Source organism: Triticum dicoccoides, chromosome 6B, assembly GCF_002162155.2.
Source record: "Triticum dicoccoides isolate Atlit2015 ecotype Zavitan chromosome 6B, WEW_v2.0, whole genome shotgun sequence".
Lineage (NCBI taxonomy): Eukaryota > Viridiplantae > Streptophyta > Magnoliopsida > Poales > Poaceae > Triticum > Triticum dicoccoides.
Window position 1 is genome coordinate 176,027,704 of NC_041391.1, and position 19,319 is coordinate 176,047,022.

At 45.1% G+C, this 19,319-nt stretch overlaps 1 protein-coding gene across 1 annotated transcript; it reads right to left on the bottom strand.

Moving 5' to 3' along the window:
- Nucleotides 1-15,637: 15,637 nt before the first annotated feature.
- LOC119325333 (tyrosine-sulfated glycopeptide receptor 1-like) lies at nt 15,638-17,819 on the bottom strand. Its single transcript, XM_037599080.1, has one exon. The coding sequence runs from the start codon at nt 17,817-17,819 to the stop codon at nt 15,687-15,689; it is 2,133 nt and encodes a 710-aa protein (XP_037454977.1). The 3' UTR covers nt 15,638-15,686.
- Nucleotides 17,820-19,319: the final 1,500 nt, after the last annotated feature.

Genomic DNA, 19,319 nt, shown 5'->3' on the forward strand with positions numbered 1-19,319 from the left:
CTACTTCAAAAATGAACTCTCTTGTGTGTTAATGACCTGCACTAGCACTGGTTATGGCTTTGTTGGGCTAGGAAACAATACTCCTGTTGTATCTATCTCATACACCACTGGCACACCAATTTCAAACAATGGAACCTGCTCTTCACAAACTGGTCCAATGTTCAAATCACTAGGTCTTGGAGCATCACTTCTGATGACTGTTATGTTCACCACCTTCTGACCAGTGATAACTAGGTCATCCAACATATCCTCCACCTTATTATCATCTGTCAGTTCTTCCATACCTGAAACCCCAACACCTGGATCTCTAACATAATACATAAAGTCTGTCATCCCATATCCTTCAAGCTCTATTAGTGCAATCAGATATTAAAATGTTATGCCATCCACATTTAGGCTTCTTTCAAGATTATCTCTGTCATGGATATGGAATCTGACTTCCCACACTTCATCATTCAATCTATAGTTAAAGTAAACAATTTAGTTAAAAGTTATAGATTCAGTTATATATTCAATTAGAGTAAACAATTCAGTTAAACTTTCACTTAAAGATTCAATTAAAGTTTCAGTTCAAAATTCAGTTATAGTTTCAGTTCAAAATACAGTTATAGTTTCAGTTAAAATATAGTTAAAGTAAATTGTTAACTTCACAAGTCAGTAAAAGATTTAGTTAGAGTAAACTATTCAGTTCACTTAAAGTTTTACTTAAAATCCAGTTACAAATTCAGTAACATTTTCATTTAAAATTTAGTTGTAAATTTAGTAAAACATTCTGTTAACATTGAGTGGGTTGAAATTGAGTTTAACATTCAGTAATTTCAGTTAAAGTTTAGATGCCTACTACATACACTTAGAACCATAGAACTACATAAACACTTCACTTACATGTCTAACCACATAAAAAACCTACAACAATAATCCTATAACCCTAGAACTACAAACACTTAGAACCCTAACCCTAGCACTACTTAGGAAAATGCTTATAGATAGAAGTTTACCAGTAGTGCATGTTTATGACGCCACGCTACAAGTATTTACCAGTAGCGCTGGGCAAAAAACACGCTACTACTAATATATAATAGCAGGATTTGTTTGATTGGGCCACGCTACTGTTACATGGGCCGCAGGGCAAAAACAGTAGCCCACTTAGCTGTAGCGTTTGTTTTGAACGGGCGCTATAGCTGGTGGGCTTAGTAGTAGCGTCGGCCTCTAACCAGCGCTACTACTAGAGCAAAAGAAAACCGTCCCGAGCGCCCCCGCACCCCCTCACTCTCACAATCGATCCCCTCCGCCCGACACCGCCGCCACGATTAGGGTTCGTCCCCGGCCGCCTCACCCCCATCGATGGTGCTGTGCGCTGCCACCACGCGCGGTCGCCTCTCGCCTCCTCCAATGCTCCAGCCCCGTAAGTCCCCCTCGATCTCCTCCTCCCTGCGTGCGCCACACTATCTAGGCTCTAATCGATTTGCCGTGGCAGCTCGCCACCATGTTTTGGGATTTAGGGATTGCACGGTGGCTCCACGCTTCGATGCAACGTGTTCCAGGCTTGTTTCCTCGCGTGATTGGGGAGAGAGTAGAGAGAGGGGTTAGGTGAGAGAGTAGAGGCTTTTTGTTGCTCACCGAAACTTAGGAGAGAGTAGAGAGAAGTATCTAGAGAAGTAGAGGCTTTTAGCACATATAATTGAAACTTGGGTTTCAATTCTTGGCTGCTGCCCCTGGAGCAGTGGTGGCGGCGGCGGTGCCTACTGTTCTAGGGTTTAGAGAGGGGGCGTCCATATCGTGCCTTTTCCGGAGAGGAGCCACGGGCGGCGTCGGTTGTCGTGTTCCGTTTCGTGTAGATGATAGGCTTTTGCAATGGGAATGATTATCCATCATCTGTGCTTGCGTGAACGCCTCCACACGCTCAAGTTTGTCGATGGTGGTCGTAGGATCGGCTCCCCTTCTGAAATGGTGCCATGGGAGCTTTCGAGATATGCTCCTAGAGCCCTGGTGTCGTCTAGGGCGTGATTTCGTAGTCCACAATTGAGCGGGCAAACCGCATCTTCCAGGGCTGGCGCGCTCGTCCTGAAGATGGTGTGCTGGTGGGAGCTAGCAGTTAAGCTAGCTAATGTGATCGGCCGAGGACGAGAGTGTCCCATCGTATCACGTTGTCACGATATGTGACTATTGTTTCCAGCATTTAGGATCATTGATGTAGTACTTGTAACTACTTGTCATTCCTTCGCTGGAACAACCATAGTGCTCGAGCGTAGAATCGTGAGCATTTTTTTAGCTTTGATATGACAGCAACGGTTGAGGGTTTCAATTCTTGGATGCTGCCACTAGCTTCTTTGTTGATGCATATAAAGATATGACCAAGAAGCCGTCACTGTTATGTGGTTTCATGGAAAAATCAATGCTTGATTCGATACTCTTTCAGGTTGAAGAGAGTATCTGTATGTGGTGATGCTCAAATTGCCAAGTTGTTATGATGTTGTTAGTGAGCCCATTTTTGGTAAATTTCAGAAAAACACAGATAGACAGAGAGTTGTATCTGATCGAAAAGGAGGTGTTTGTCTTTTATAGTTTTAATTATTGTGCATCTGATGCCAAAGGTGGAATGAATGTTTACTTATTGTGTTTTGGAAGATTCTAAGTTGGTTCAACTTTTGGATGTGGGAGTCGATAAAGTGTTCCCCTGGACTGAACTTTATGTTTACTTTTTAGTTGTTATTTTTCTTGCCATGTGAACTCTATGAAAACTTTATGTTTACTTTTTGGATCGTTAATCCTTTAATCATATTTCTTTAGGGAAATGGCGCCACCACCACCACCACTGTGTCGACGGTGCAAGTCAAGGTGCGCCAGCAGCCTTGCAACTGGCACGTTGTTTGGCATCTACTTTGAGTCTAGTTTTCTTCATGCGGCGGTAATAAATTATATGAAACTAGTAACTACTATTTTGTTTTTAGTGTTATTGGCATTAATGCATCGTGTATATATCATTTTGCTTTTTGTACACAGATCGTCCCATGCAATGTGAGATCAGAATTCAACAATCTGACCGGAGACTCTGTGACCTTTGAGGCTCCTGGGGGTCCCTACACTATGGAGATCAAGAAAGGACGAAAGATGACGCACGTGGGAGGAGATGGATGGGTCCGTTTCATCACCCACATGCGTATCACCGGTGATGAGTTGATCAGGTTCTCCTTTAGAGCTGAAAGACCCAAGCTGGTCGTGATTTATGTCAACAAAGCAGAAGATTATGAGGATGATGAGGATGATGACGACCCACTCGGTGATGCCATCGTAGCTCAGAGAATGAAGTTGAGCGAGGAGGAGGTGTGCAACCTATGGGACATCATTCCGCCACGTGCTGACTTTGTCGGGGTGCCATTCATGACCCGCCTGACAAGTACCATGGTTGATCGGCATATCATGGTATGTTGCATTTACTGTAGTTTTTAGAGTAATTTGATGATATGCTTTATTGTTATACTTAGTGTAGAGTCTGATGATATATATGCTTAGTGAATCTTATATGCTTAGTGAATCTTATATGCTTAGTGAATCTTATATGCTTTATTGTTATACTTAGTGTAGAGTCCGATGATATATATATACTTAGTGTAGAGTCCGATGATATATATGCTTAGTGAATCTTATATGCTTAGTGAATCTTATATGCTTTATTGTTATACTTAGTGTAGAGTCCGATGATATATATACTTAGTGTAGAGTCTGATGATATATATGCTTCGTGTAGAATCCAAAGAACTGCTAATAGTGTTGAATCCATATATACTTATTAGTAGAATTCATGCTTAGCATAAATGTAGTATTGTCTTTTGATAGTGTAGAATGTGTGACGCTACTTATTAATTGATATGTTCTTCTTATTCAGAAATTGCCAAAGAGCCTATCTGAGAGTTGTGGTATCAAGCCTGATGAAGAAGGCTCTGCTGGAATACGCCTTACCGCAAGGGGCTCCGTCACCACTTGTGCGTACGGCGTGGACACGGACGGTCGCACACACTTCAACTCGGTTGGGTGGAAGAGCTTCCTCGTCGGCAAGAATCTTCATGTTGGACATGCAATCCTAATTACTATCAGGAACACCCACCGCACAGGCTTGAGGATGATGGTCCTCATCGATATCATCTAGAACTACATATGCATGCGTGTGGTTGTTGAACCATATATATGCTAGTATGACTACCTAGTAGACTTATCAACTATGATCTATCCATGCATTGTTGACTACTATATATGTGTTTGTGAGATTGTGTGGTTATATTAAATGTGGTACTGTCGTTAATGTTCGTGAGATAGTTCTGTGAACTTAGTTTATTTGCACTGGACTTGTCTTGATTTCCATGAATATTGCACCTAGCTGCTTTTTTTATTTTATTTCTATTTACCTAGTTGTAGCGTGGGGAGAAAATAGGGCGCTACTACTACGTGATGATATTAGTAGCGTTGGTGGAGAAAGAGGCACTACTACTAAGTATTTTAGTTGTAGCGCTTGTTTAGAAACGCGCTACTATTAAATAATAGTTGTAGCGCCCTAGCAGTAGCGCAGGCGCCCGTGCTACTGGTATGTAAAAACCAGCGCCACTAGTAAGGTTTTCTCTAGTAGTGTAGAAGCAAATCGGGGTAGGGAAAGAGAAAACTTACAAGACACCGCCGAAGGAGGATGCGTAGTGATGGCTCTCCTCTGGATCTTCCTTGACGGCCTTGGCGAACGCCCTCGCCGTCGCATATTCAACACAGTAAGCCGGTGACGGCGGCTGTGGAAGAGGTGGAGCCTGAGATGGGTTTGAACTGTCGCAAACCTCTGTTGGATCTACAGGAGCACCACTTCCACCGATGCATTGCCAGCACCACTGCCACTGCCACCGTCACCGCCACGCGAGGTGCCCATCACCGGCGGTGAGCAGGGGCGAGAGAGGAGAGGGGCGCGGGACGAGAGAGGGGACAGGGGCGCGGGGGGGAGGGTCTAACCAGGACCGACCAGTGCCGCGTCTTGACCGTTTTGGTCCTAACAGTGCCGTTTGCCTATCCGTCATGCCACATCAGTGTTTTCGGGGCCCACCTGTCGGAAAAGAGATCAAACGAGGCTAAAGGGTCGATCAGTGCTTTTTGCAACGAGTTAATGGATTTTCCAGTGTCTTTCTACAACGGATTAATAACTTGGTGGTTTTTGCAAACCTAGCCACAAATGTGGTGGTTTCTTGCAATTGACTCGCTGCACTTGCGTGCGATCCAAGCTCGCGACAGCGGACCTCGTGAATGCGGTAGCTACGGCCAGGTCATACCGTTCAATTCTCACTCCATCTAGCATGAGCTAACTTGTGATATGGGTGTGCGTGCAGGGGTACGAGAACGCGGGGAGCCTGCTGTTGGAAATATGCCCTAGAGGCAATAATAAAATGGTTATTATTATATTTCCTTGTTCATGATAATTGTCTATTGTTCATGTTATAATTGTATTAACCGGAAACCGTAATACATGTGTGAGTACATAGACCACAACATGTCCCTAGTAAGCCTCTAGTTGACTAGCTCGTTGATCAATAGATGGTCGTGGTTTCCTGACCATGGACATTGGATGTCATTGATAACAGGATCACATCATTAGGAGAATGATGTGATGGACAAGACCCAATCCTAAGCATAGCACAAGAGCGTGTAGTTCGTTTGCTAAAAGCTTTTCTAATGTCAAGTATCATTTCCTTAGACCATGAGATTATGCAACTCCCGGATACCGTAGGAATGCTTTGGGTATACCAAACATCACAATGTAACTGGGTGGCTATAAAGGTACAGTACAGGTATCTCCGAAAGTGTCTGTTGGGTTGGCACAAATCGAGACTGGGATTTGTCACTCTGTATGACGGAGAGGTATCTCTGGGCCCACTTGGTGATGCATCATCATAATGAGATCAATGTGACTAAGTAGTTAGTCACGAGATCATGCATTACGGAATGAGTAAAGTGACTTGTCGGTAATGATATTGAACGAGGCGTTGGGATACCGACGATCGAATCTTGGGCAAGTAACATACCGATTGACAAAGGGAATTGCATACGGGATTGATTGAATCCCCAACATCGTGGTTCATCTGATGAGATCATCGTGGAACATGTGGGAGCCAACATGGGTATCCAGATCCCGCTGTTGGTTATTGGCCGGAGAGCTGTCTCGGTCATGTCTGCATGATTCCCGAACCCGTAGGGTCTACACACTTAAGGTTCAGTGACGCTAGAGTTGTTATTGGAATTAGTATGCAGTTACCGAATGTTGTTCGGAGTCCCGGATGAGATCCCGGACATCACGAGGAATTTCGGAATGGTCCGGAGGTAAAGATTTATATATGGGAAGTCCAGTTTCAGTCACCGGAATAATTTCAGGGGTTACCGGTATTGTACCGGGACCACCGAAAGGTGTCCGGGGGTCCACCGGGTGGGTCCACCTGCCACGGGGGACTTAGTGGGCAGAACAAGTGTGGGAACCAGCCACCTAGTGGGCTGGTGCACCCCCCTAGGGTTGAAAACCCTAGGGGGTAGGGTCGCCTTCCACCAACTTGGGGGGCAAGCTCCCCCCTTGGCCGCCCCCCCCCCCTTCGATGAGATATAAGGGGGCCAGCCTCCTCTCCACTTCCCCCTATAAATAGTGGGAGGGTGGCAGGGCTGCCATACCCTTCCCCTGGCACAACCCTTCCCCTCTCCAACACCATCTCCTCCTCCGTAGTGCTTGGCGAAGCCCTGCCGGAGAACTGCAAGCTCCTCCACCACGCCGTCGTGCTGCCGGAGCTCTCCCTCAACTTCTCCTCTCCCCTTGCTGGATCAAGAAGGAGGAGACGTCCCCGGGCTGTACGCGGACGTGCCGTCCGTTCGGCGTTAGATTGGATCTTCCGCGATTTGAATCGTCGCGAGTACGACTCCCTCATCTGCGTTCTAGTGGCACTTCCGCTTAGCGATCTTCAAAGGTATGAAGATGCTCATCCTCTCCCTCTCTTGTTGCTAGAATCTCCATAGATTGATCTTGGTGATGCATAGAAAATTTTGAATTTCAGCTACGTTCCCTAACAGTGGCATCATGAGCTAGGTCTATTGCGTAGATTCTATGCACGAGTAGAACACATGTAGTTGTGGGCGTTGGTTTGTTCAATTTGCTTACCGTTACTAGTACTATCTTGTTTCGACGGTATTGTGGGATGAAGTGGCCCGAACCGACCTTACACATACGCTTATGCGAGACAGGTTCCACCGACTGACATGCACTTGTTGCATAAAGGTGGCTAGCGGGTGCTAGTCTCTCCCACTTTAGTCGGATCAGATTCAATGAAAAGGGTCCTTATGAAGGGTAAATAGCAATTGGCATATCACCACTGTGGCTTTTGCGTAGGTAAGAAATGTTCTTGCTAGAAACCCATAGCAGCCACGTAAAACATGCAACAACAATTAGAGGACGTCTAACTTGTTTTTGCAGGGTATGCTATGTGATGTGATATGGCCAAAAGAATGTGATGAATGATATATGATGTATGAGATTGATTATGTTCTTGTAATAGGAATCACGACTTGCATGTCGATGAGTATGACAACTGGCAGGAGCCATAGGAGTTGTCTTAATTTATTGTATGACCTACGTGTCAGTGAATAACGCCATGTAATTACTTTACTTTATTGCTAAACCGTTAGCCATAGTAGTAGAAGTAACAATTAGCGAGACAACTTCATGAAGACACGATGATGGAGATCATGGTGTCATGCCGGTGATGAAGGTGATCAAGTCGTGCCTCAAGATGGAGATCAAAGGCGCAAGATGATATTGGCCATATCATGTCACTTTATGATTTGCATGTGATGTTTGTCATGCTTACATCTTATTTGCTTAGAACGACGGTAGCATAAATAAGATGATCCCTCATAAAATTTCAAGAAAGTGTTCCCCCTAACTGTGCACCGTTGCAAAAGTTCGTTGTTTCAAAGCACCACGTGATGATCGGGTGTGATAGATCCTAACATTCGCATACAACGGGTGTAATCCAGATTTACACATGCAAAACACTTAGGTTGACTTGACGAGCCTAGCATGTACAGACATGGCCTCGGAACACAAGAGACCGAAAGGTCGAACATGAGTCTTATAGTAGATACGATCAACATGATGATGTTCACTGATGATGACTAGTCCGTCTCACGTGATGATCGGACACGGTCTAGTTGACTCGGATCATGTAACACTTAGATGACTAGAGGGATGTCTGTCTGAGTGGGAGTTCATTAAATAATTTGATTAGATGAACTTAATTATCATGAACATAGTCTAAAATCTTTGCAATATGTCTTGTAGATCAAATGGCCCATGCTAATGTTGCCCTCAACTTCAAGGCGTTCCTAGAGAAAACCAAGCTGAAAGACGATGGTAGCCACTACACGGACTGGGTCCGGAACTTGAGGATCATCCTCATAGCTGCCAAGAAACCATATGTCCTAGAAGGACCGCTAGGTGAAGCACCCATTTTCACAGCAACTCAAGACGTTATGAACGCCTGGCAGTCGTGTAGTGATGATTACTCCCTGGTTTAGTGCGGCTTGCTTTACAGCTTAGAACCGGGGCTCCAAAAGCGTTTTGAGCAGCCCGGAGCATATGAGATGTTCCAAGAGCTGAAAATGGTTTTCCAAGCTCATGCCCGGGTCGAGAGATATGAAGTCTCCGACAAGTTCTATAGTTGTAAGATTGAGGAAAATAGTTCTGTCAGTGAGCACATACTCACTATGTACGGGTTACACAATCGTTTGTCTCAGTTGGGAGTTAATCTCCCAGATGACTCGGTCATTGACAGGATCCTCCAGTCGCTCCCACCTAGCTACAAGAGCTTTGTGATGAACTACAATATGCAGGGGATGGAGAAATCCATTCCTGAGCTATATTCAATGCTGAAATCAGCGGAGGTGGAAATCAAAAAGGAACATCAAGTGTTGATGGTGAATAAGACCACTAGTTTCAAGAAAGGCAAGGGTAAAAAGAACTTCAAGAAGGACAGCAAGGGAGTTGCCGCGCCCGGTAAATCAGTTGCTGGGAAGAAGCCAAACAATGGACCCAAGCCCAAGACTCATTGCTTTTATTGCAAGGGAAATGGTCACTGGAAGTGGAACTGCCCCAAGTACTTAGCGGACAAGAAGGGCGGCAACACCAAAAGGTATATGTGATATACATGTTATTGATGTGTACCTTACCAGTACTCATAGTAGCTCCTGGGTATTTGATACCGGTGTGGTTGCTCACATTTGTAACTCAAAACAGGAGCTGCGGAATAAGTGGAGACTAGCGAAGGACGAGGTGACGATGCGCGTCGGGAATGGTTCCAAGGTTGATGTGATCATCATCGGCACGCTACCTCTACATTTACCTACGGGATTAGTTTTAAACCTCAATAATTGTTATTTAGTGCCAACTTTGAGCATGAACATTTTATCTGGATCTCATTTAATGCGAGATGGTTACTCATTTAAATCCGAGAATAATGGTTGTTCTATTTATTTGAGAGAGATGTTTTATGTTCATGCCCTGCTGGTCAATGGTTTATTCTTATTGAATCTCGAACGTGATGTTACACATATTCATAGTGAATACAAAAAGATGTAAGGTTAATAATGATAGTCCCACATACTTGTGGCACTGCCGTCTTGGTCGCATTGGTGTCAAACGCATGAAGAAGCTCCATGCAGATGGACTTTTGGAGTCTCTTGATTATGAATCATTTGACACATGCGAACCATGCCTCATGGGCAAGATGACCAAGACTTCGTTCTCCGGAACAATGGAGCAAGCAACCAACTTGTTGGAAATCATGCATACTGATGTGTGCGGTCCAATGAGTGTTGAGGCTCGCGGTGGCTATCATTATGTTCTCATCCTCACTGATGACTTAAGTAGATATGGGTATGTCTACTTAATGAAACACAAGTCTGAGACCTTTGAAAAGTTCAAGGAGTTTTAGAGTGAGGTGGAGAATCAACATGACAGGAAAATAAAGTTCTTACGATCAGATCGTGGAGGAGAATATTTAAGTCATGAGTTTGGTACACACTTAAAGAAATGTGGAATTGTTTCACAACTCATGCCGCCTGGAACACCTCAGCGTAATGGAGTGTCCGAACGTCGTAATCGCACTCTATTGGATATGGTGCGATCTATGATGTCTCTTACCAATTTACCGCTATCATTTTGGGGATATACTTTAGAGACAGCCACATTCACTTTAAATAGGGCACCATCTAAATCCGTTGAGATGACATCGTATGAATTATGGTTTAGGAAGAAACCTAAGCTGTCGTTTATAAAAGTTTGGGGATGCGATGTTTATGTCAAGAAACTTCAACCTGAAAAGCTCGAACCCAAGTCGGAAAAATGCGTCTTCATAGGATACCCTAAGGAAACCATTGGGTATACCTTCTACCTTAGATCCGAAGGCAAGATCTTTGTTGCCAAGAATGGGTCCTTTCTAGATAAAGAGTTTTTCTCGAAAGAAGTAAGTGGGAGGAAAGTAGAACTTGATGAAGTACTGCCTCTTGAACCGGAAAGTAGCGCAACTTAGGAAGATGTTCCTGTGGTGCCTGCATCAACTAGAGAGGAAGTTAATGATGATGATCAAGGTACTTCAGATCAAGTTGCTATTTAACTTTGTAGGTCCACAAGGACACGTTCCACACTAGAATGGTATGGCAACCCTGTCTTGGAAATCATGTTGTTAGACAACGGTGAACATTCAAACTATGAAGAAGCGATGGCGGGCCCAGATTCCAACAAATGGCTTGAAGCCATGCAATCTGAGATAGGATCCATGTATGAAAACAAAGTATGGACTTTGACAGACTTGCCTGATGATCGGCGAGCGATAGAAAATAAATGGATCTTTAAGAAGAAGACTGGCGCGGATGGTAACGTGACCATCTATAAGGCTCGCCTTGTCGCTAAGGGTTATTGACAAGTTCAAGGGGTTGACTATGATGAGACCTTCTCACCCGTAGCGAAGCTGGAGTCTGTCCGAATCATGTTAGCAATTGCCGCATTCTATGATTATGAAATATGGCAAATGGACGTCAAAACGGCATTCCTTAATGGCTTCCTTAAGGAAGAATTGTATATGATGCAGCCGGAAGGTTTTGTCGATCCTAAGAATGGTAACAAGGTATGCAAGCTCCAACGCTCCATCTATGGGCTGGTGCAAGCATCTCGGAGTTGGAGCATTCGCTTTGATGAAATGATCAAAGCGTTTGGGTTTATGCAAACTTATGGAGAAGCCTGCGTTTACAAGAAAGTGAGTGGGAGCTCTGCAGCATTTCTCATATTATATGTGGATGACATACTATTGATGGGAAATGATATAGAACTTTTGAAAAGCATAAAGGCCTACTTGAATAAGTGTTTTTGAATGAAGGACCTTGGAGAAGCTGCTTACATATTAGGCATCAAGATCTATAGAGATAGATCGATACGCCTCATAGGTCTTTCACAAAGCACATACCTTGATAAGATATTGAAGAAGTTCAATATGGATCAGTCCAAGAAGGGGTTCTTGCCTGTTTTGCAAGGTGTCAAATTGAGCACGGCTCAAAGCCTGACCACGGCAGAAGATAGAGAAAAGGTGAGTGTCATCCCCTATGCCTCAGCCATAGGGTCTATTATGTATGCCATGCTGTGTACCAGACCTGATGTAAACCTTGCCGTAAGTTTGGTAGGGAGGTACCAAAGTAATCCCAGCATGGAACATTGGACATCGGTCAAGAATATCCCGAAGTACCTGAAAAGGACTAAGGATATGTTTCTCGTTTGTGGAGGTGACGAAGAGCTCATCGTAAAGGGTTACGTCGATGCTAGATTCGACACAGATCTAGATGACTCCAAGTCACAAACCGGATACGTGTATATTTTGAATGGTGGGGCAGTAAGCTGGTGCAGTTGCAAGCAAAGCGTCATGGTGGGATCTACATGTGAAGCAGAGTACATGGCAGCCTCAGAGGCAGCACATGAAGCAATATGGATGAAGGAGTTCATTACCGACCTAGGAGTTATTCCCAATGCGTCGGGCCCAATGACTCTCTTCTGTGACAACACTGGTGCTATTGCCCTTGCCAAGGAGCCCATGTTTCACAAGAAGACCAGGCATATCAAGCGTCGCTTCAACTCCATTCGTGAAAATGTTCAAGATGGAGACATAGATATTTTGTAAAGTACAAACGGATCTGAATGTCCTAGATCCGTTGACTAAACCTCTTCCACGAGCAAAACATGATCAACACTATAACTCTATGGGTGTTCGATTCATCACAATGTAACTAGATTATTGACTCTAGTGCAAGCGGAAGACTGTTGGAAATATGCCCTAGAGGCAATAATAAAATGGTTATTATTATATTTCCTTGTTCATGATAATTGTCTATTGTTCATGCTATAATTGTATTAACCGGAAACCGTAATACATGTGTGAGTATATAGACCACAACATGTCCCTAGTAAGCCTCTAGTTGACTATCTCATTGATCAATAGATGGTCATGGTTTCCTGACCATGGACATTGGATGTCATTGATAACGAGATCACATCATTAGGAGAATGATGTGATGGACAATACCCAATCCTAAGCATAGCACAAGATCGTGTAGTTCGTTTGCTAAAAGCTTTTCTTGTCAAGTATCATTTCCTTAGACCATGAGATTGTGCAACTCCCGGATACCGTAGGAATGCTTTGGGTATACCAAACGTCACAACGTAACCGGGTGGCTATAAAGGTACACTACAGGTATCTCCGAAAGTGTTTGTTGGGTTGGCACGAATCGAGACTGGGATCTATCACTCCGTATGACGGAGAGGTATCTCTGGGCCCACTCGGTGATGCATCATCATAATGAGCTCAATGTGACTAAGTAGTTAGTCACGGGATCATGCATTACAGAATGAGTAAAGTGACTTGCCGGTAACGAGATTGAACGAGGTATTGGGATACCGACGATCGAATCTCGGGCAAGTAACATACCGATTGACAAAGGGAATTGCATACGAGATTGATTGAATCCCCGACATCGTGGTTCATCCGATGAGATCATCGTGGAACATGTGGGAGCCAACATGGGTATCCTAATCCCGCTGTTTGTTATTGGCCGGAGAGCTGTCTCGGTCATGTCTGCATGATTCCCGAACCCGTAGGGTCTACACACTTAAGGTTCGGTGACGCTAGAGTTGTTATGGGAATTAATATGCAGTTATCAAATGTTTTTCGGAGTCCAGGATGAGATCCCGGACATCACGAGGAGTTTCGGAATGGTCCGGAGGTAAAGATTTATATATGGGAAGTCCAGTTTCAGTCATCGGAATAATTTCGGGGGTTACCGGTATTGTACCGAGACCACCGAAAGGTGTACAGGGGTCCATCCGGTGGGTCCACCTGCCACGGGGGACTTAGTGGACTGAACTAGGGTGGTAGCCAGTCCCCTAGTGGGCTGGTGCACCCCCCAGGGCCCAAGGCGCCTAGGGTTGAAAACCCTAGGGGTGGGGGCGCCTCCCACCAACTTGGGGGGCAAGCTCCCCCCTGGCCTCCGCCCCCCCTTAGATGAGATCTAAGGGGGCCGGCCCCCTCTCCCCTTCCCCCTATAAATAGTGGGAGGGCGGGAGGGCTGCCATACCCTTCCCCTGGCACAACCCTTCCCCTCTCCAACACCATCTCCTCCTCCGTAGTGCTTGGCGAAGCCCTGCCGGAGAACTGCAAGCTCCTCCACCACGCCGTCGTGCTGCCGGAGCTCTCCCTCAACTTCTCCTCTCCCCTTGCTGGATCAAGAAGGAGGAGACATCCTCGGGTTGTACGTGTGTTGAACGCAAAGGCGCCGTCCGTTCGGCGTTAGATCGGATCTTCCGCGATTTGAGTCGCCGCGAGTATGACTCCCTCATCCGCGTTCTAGTGACGCTTCCGCTTAGCGATCTTCAAATGTATGAAGAAGGTCATCCTCTCCCTCTCGTGTTGCTAGAATCTCCATAGATTGATCTCGGTGATGCGTAGAAAATTTTGAATTTCTGCTACGTTCTCCAACACCTGCAAGGTGGCTACCTTGCCTTCCTCCAGAGCGCAGTAGTTGATCAGCAGCCTGCAGCTGAGCAACAGTAAGATTGAGTATGGCGATGAAGCGAGCGAGCGAGCAAAGAATACTACTCATGCATGGTCAAGTGGAATAAGTTTGGGATCGCCCAGAACCTTTTTACATGTGTTCACCATGTTTTCTTTTCTGAACTCTTCACCAATGTTCTTGATGATGTAAAGATGCGGGAGTCGTGTGAGCGTGAATGTGAATCTGTCACCTTCTCAAGGGGCCGGGGTGCATGGGGCATGAATGTACGCGGATTTGCGCTTGAGGATGTTTTTCACTTTGTGTTGTTCCGTTGATTGTTGTCTCCCTCGTTTTCGTTCAGCTTTTGGACTGAACTAATTTGTTCCTTCAGTGTTGAGTGTTGACTCTAAAATTCAGAGTCCTATCTAGTGGGATCGTTTCTTCAGGACGTTTTATTTTAGACAAAATAAACCTCTAATGATTTTCACAATCTTGTTAATCTCTGATTAGCAGGATTTGTAAAAGCAACAATAGGAAACACACAGGAATGTTCTGACATTTTTATCTTCAACCCCACAAGATTAGTATGAGCCTTTGATTGTGAATAAGAAAAATAGATTTTTCACATGAGTTTGGAGTTGGACTAGATGAAATTTTTTCTACAAAAACTAGTAAAGATAAATTATAATGAACAATTCTTGTGGATTACAATCCTCCGGATCAAACAACCCACGTAGAAAAAGATCCTCCATAATTTCTTTATAATTACTTCAATCAAGGAAGTGGGCTTGCACCCCGCAAAAAAAAGTGGGCTTGCAAATTCTATCGTGTGATATTATTATCCTGACAGATTCGGCTCATTGAGAAATCTGAGCCCAATCCGGCCCATTTGGCTGACAGCAGCAGGCTCCGGCCCATATACCAATCGGTCAGTTCCAAAAAAAAAAGGTGCATTCGATTGGTCGCGCCACCTCCTCCGTCCACTCCGGCGGCCGCATCGCCTTCCGCTTCCGTCTTCATCTCCCAGCTCCCCAGGACAAGAAGCAGCCATTCTCGTGTTCATCTCCCAGCTCCCAACTGCCGCGCAGCACGGCAGCTCGCAAACCCTAGCGAATCTCCCGATCCGCGGCTACCCGGCGCGCGCCGGTGGCCGGAGCCCGGAATTGAACAGCAATTAATCTCGGGAAGCTTACGACCGGCGGCTGGTGGCCGGTGTAGCGCATATGTTTAGACAATCTACGAACAGGAGGTAATCCGGCAAATATTTGTTTTTTGTATATTTTTGTATAGTTGATTGAAGATGGAGCAATTTGATCAGTCAACTTTGTCAGTAGTTGTTTTTTGGAGCACCAATTTGTTATATCAGCAGCCATCTAGTTGGTAGCTAGGTGGCAATCTTTGTATTCCGATTAAATTGTGCATTTCGTAAACAACTTAACAGGGCAGCTAGATAAAAAGTAACAACATACAACTTTGAAAGATTCAACTAATATATTAGTGCGACGCAATTGACGTGGATACAAAGATGTCACAACTAAGGCATAATTACCTCTATCTTCTGCATACTAGACCATATTACATTTGAACTTGGCTTAGCCAAAATATCTGAATAATACTAACTGGTCATATAGCACCCCTACCCCAAAGAAAAGACCAAATGCAATCGCAAAGATGACCTTTATGCTGTATTCTCTTGCGGAGATGATGTACATGGGGGCTTCTTCAACCGAACTGCAATCCCTAATAAGCAGAGAACCGCACAGCTTCGGATTCCCGTCAAAACTAGAGGTCGGAAATGTGCTCAGCTGGCCTGTTGTTGGAATAGGTCCTCCTAGGTCGTTGTTTGAAATGTTGAAGTGCGAAAGGAAGTGAAGGTTCTCCAGTGCGGCAGGGATTGCACCAGTGAGATGGTTATTAGACAAATCCAGCCCTTCCAGGTTCGTCAGGTTGCAGATTGATTGTGGAATCTCTCCATAAAAGTTGTTGAAACTCAAGTTGAGGTAAACAACCGTTTTCAATTGACCAATCTCTTGGGGGATTGCACCGGTGAGTTTATTCTTTCCAAGTCTCAGCACTTTGGGCCAAGCACTGCCCATGCGGTACTGAAGTGATGGGCCCACATAAAAACTTGGTAGATCAAGGAGGTTTGAGTCCAGATAGATGGCAGCCTTGTCTGATTTTAGCATTGGCATCTCCATCAAGGTGATTGGGATTTTCCCAGTAAGGCTGTTGTTTGATATGTCCAGAAGGAAGAGGTGATTTAGGGAGTTGATCCAGCTTGGTGTCGGTCCAGTGAGCCGATTACTGGCTAATTGTAGTATCTTCAGATTTGTGAGCTTTGATAACCAAGTAGGTATCCTTCCAGTCAATGAACACCAGTCCATCGCAAGAAGTTGAAGATTCGGAAAACCGTCAATGGTTCCATCTTGTGGCATGGCCTCATTCATGAAGTTTGTGCCAATAACCAGGGCGCTGATGTTCCTGCAACTCTTAAGGGCATGCAAAGCTTTTGTGATATTTTTGAAGGAGTTTCTACTAAGTGATAGGAAGGACAGGTGCTTCAGATTGCCTATTTTTGATGAGATTTCACCACGGAAATGGTTGTCTGACAGCTGCAGTGCAGTCAAATTGCTGCATGAGTAAATGCTTTCTGGAACCATACCACTGAGATTATTCCTCATGAGATCTAAACCTTTTAGATTCTGTAGGGCGGCGAACTTTACCTTCCCTAGATCTCCGATGAAGTTGTTGGACTTTAGATCAATGATTCTGAGATTTGTACAGTTGCCCAGAGTTGATGGCAGCTCCCCAGACATGTTATTGCTACCCAAATGGAGCTCCTCCAGCCTCTTGAGCAGACATATCGACAGCGGAATCTTGCCACTGAAGCGATTCCCTCCAAGGTCAAGAATAGCTAGATTACTGAGTTTGACTATACGTGCTCCATCAAGTTTTCCTTGTAAAACATTGTTGGGGAAGGAGAGGTACTCCAACAAGGTAGCATGGAAGGTTTCAACAGGGAGAATCCCACTTAGGTTGTTGTTGCCAGCCTTGAGCACTTTGAGCTTGGAACAATTACCCAGCGTGTTTGGTATGTCACCACTCAATTGGTTGTAACAGAGGTCAAGCAATGCCAAATATGGCGACCCAAGGCAGAGAGAAGACGGCATGTTCCCAGTGAAGCTGTTATTGCTGGCGTTGAGCGCAATCAGACTGTTCATCACCTTCCATGTGGCTGATGGAAATTGTGAGCTGAACAGGTTGCTTGAGATGTTGAGTACCTGCAGAGGCCGGTCGGTGGTAACCAACGACGGAAGCTTGGGCAGCGGTCCATTGAGCCGGCTGAAGCTGACATCGAGGACGATGATGCTTCCAGAGAACATGAGCTCCGCTGGAAGACCACCGGAGAATGAGTTGTGCGAGAGGTTAACACGCAGCAGGCTGGTGAGGTTGGCAAGGAACGGTGAGATGGGCCCTTCAAGTCCTTTAGACTCCAGGGAGACCCCAGTGACGGCCCCATCTCCATTGCAGGAGATGCCTTCCCATTCGCAGCAGTCTGTGCCATTGTTACGCCAGGACGTGGTGAGGCCACCATCACGTGACAGCCCGGCAAGGAATTGGAGGAGGTTGTGCTTCTCCTGCTCGGTGCATGGGGTGGCGGGAGAGGTTAAGAAGAGCAGCATGAATAGCTGCAGCACGACCGGAAGAACGGTGAATGAGGACATTGGTTAGTGTTTCTTCCCCGCCTTCTTGTTTTTGTTGTTGCTTGAAGAATGCATGCAGTGCACTGTTTTAAATAGCCCGCTATAGCTCTGCTATAGCACGCTATAGCATTTACAGAAGGTCTTGCGCTAAGAGACTTTGATCCAAACAAACGAACAAACATTTTAAATAGCTCGCTATAGCTTCGCTATAGCACGCTATAGCATTTAGAAAAGGTCCGCCGCTAAGAGGCTTAGCGCGCTATTTAAAACTATGGCTGGTACTAGCTATCATCTAGCAGTGGATTTATTTGCACATCAGAGCGACTTAACACCATTCATAAGATTCCATATTTCTTGTCATGGCTGCACCTCAGTGCCCGGGGCCACGATCGGTCGGTGCACAAAAAGACAGTGACACTAGCATAGCAAAGCAACATCCGTACTTACCTATTATAGCTATAATAAAACCCTATAAACTAGTTTATAAAGCTATCACTTAGTTATGGATGGATTAATAGCTACTGATTAGTCAAAAAAAATTCAAGTAGCAAGAAATCATTCTATTATCTCACTGCCCCAAGTTTCAAGTTTAAGTGTAAATGCCTGAAGAGAGTAAGGTTAATTACTAGTTTAGTCATTTTGCGTGACCTATTCATTGCATTGCTGCTCAAGAGTGCATAGATTTGTCCAAGGGCCCAGGGGGTGGTGGTCTCCTCTACAGACTTTACTACCACATGTTTATGGCATGAGCTAGTGAAGGCCCAGGGGGTATGAACCTAGTTTTTGGACCAGGGGGTACGAACCTAAATTTGCCCCAGGTGGTACCAACCTAAATTTGAAAACGTGTTTCATGTCTATATGGGAGATATCCTGCTCGATAATTATTATGTGAGGTCATTTTCCGCCAGCTGTATGAATTAATACCCATCATTTCAGTTTGAAAACTGCTTTATGGTTGTGTTTTTTCTCATGCTTCCTGTTAGTTCCCCAGAAATCTTATTTACTCATTTCCTTGGGAGAGGTCCTGGAACAAAAGCAGAATCAAAGGCACAAAGAGTGCCCATGGATTATTCATTTGCTTCATGCAGTGCCAACCTCTCTTGCTAGCTAATTCTTTTCAGGCAGCTAATTTTGCCTCAGATGCAGTTTGCAGCAATATTGTTGTCATGTTTCCATTATTATTTCTGAATGTAGACAATTTTTTGTTGCGAAAGCTGCCCCTCTTCATTGCTTTGGTTGATTTGTGCCCATATTTGCCTTACCAGCCAAAATTTCGGCAAGGGATGGCGAGACACACCCTTCAAGTCCTCTAAGTGCTAGGGAGACTTAAGTGACAGCCCTGTCTCCATTGCAGGCGATGCCTTCCCACTCGCAGCAGGCCGTGCTGTTGTCACGCCACGACATGGCGAGGTCGCCATCTCGCGACAGCCCAGAAAGGAAACGGAGGAGGTTGCGCTTCTCCTGCTCAGTGCATGCGGTGGCGGGAGAGGCCAAGAAGAGCAGCAGGAACAACTGCAGCAT

Coding starts and splice junctions, on each gene's coding strand:
- LOC119325333 (XM_037599080.1), bottom strand. CDS start 17,819: ATGTCCTCATTCACCGTTCTTCCGGTCGTGCTGCAGCTATTCATGCTG.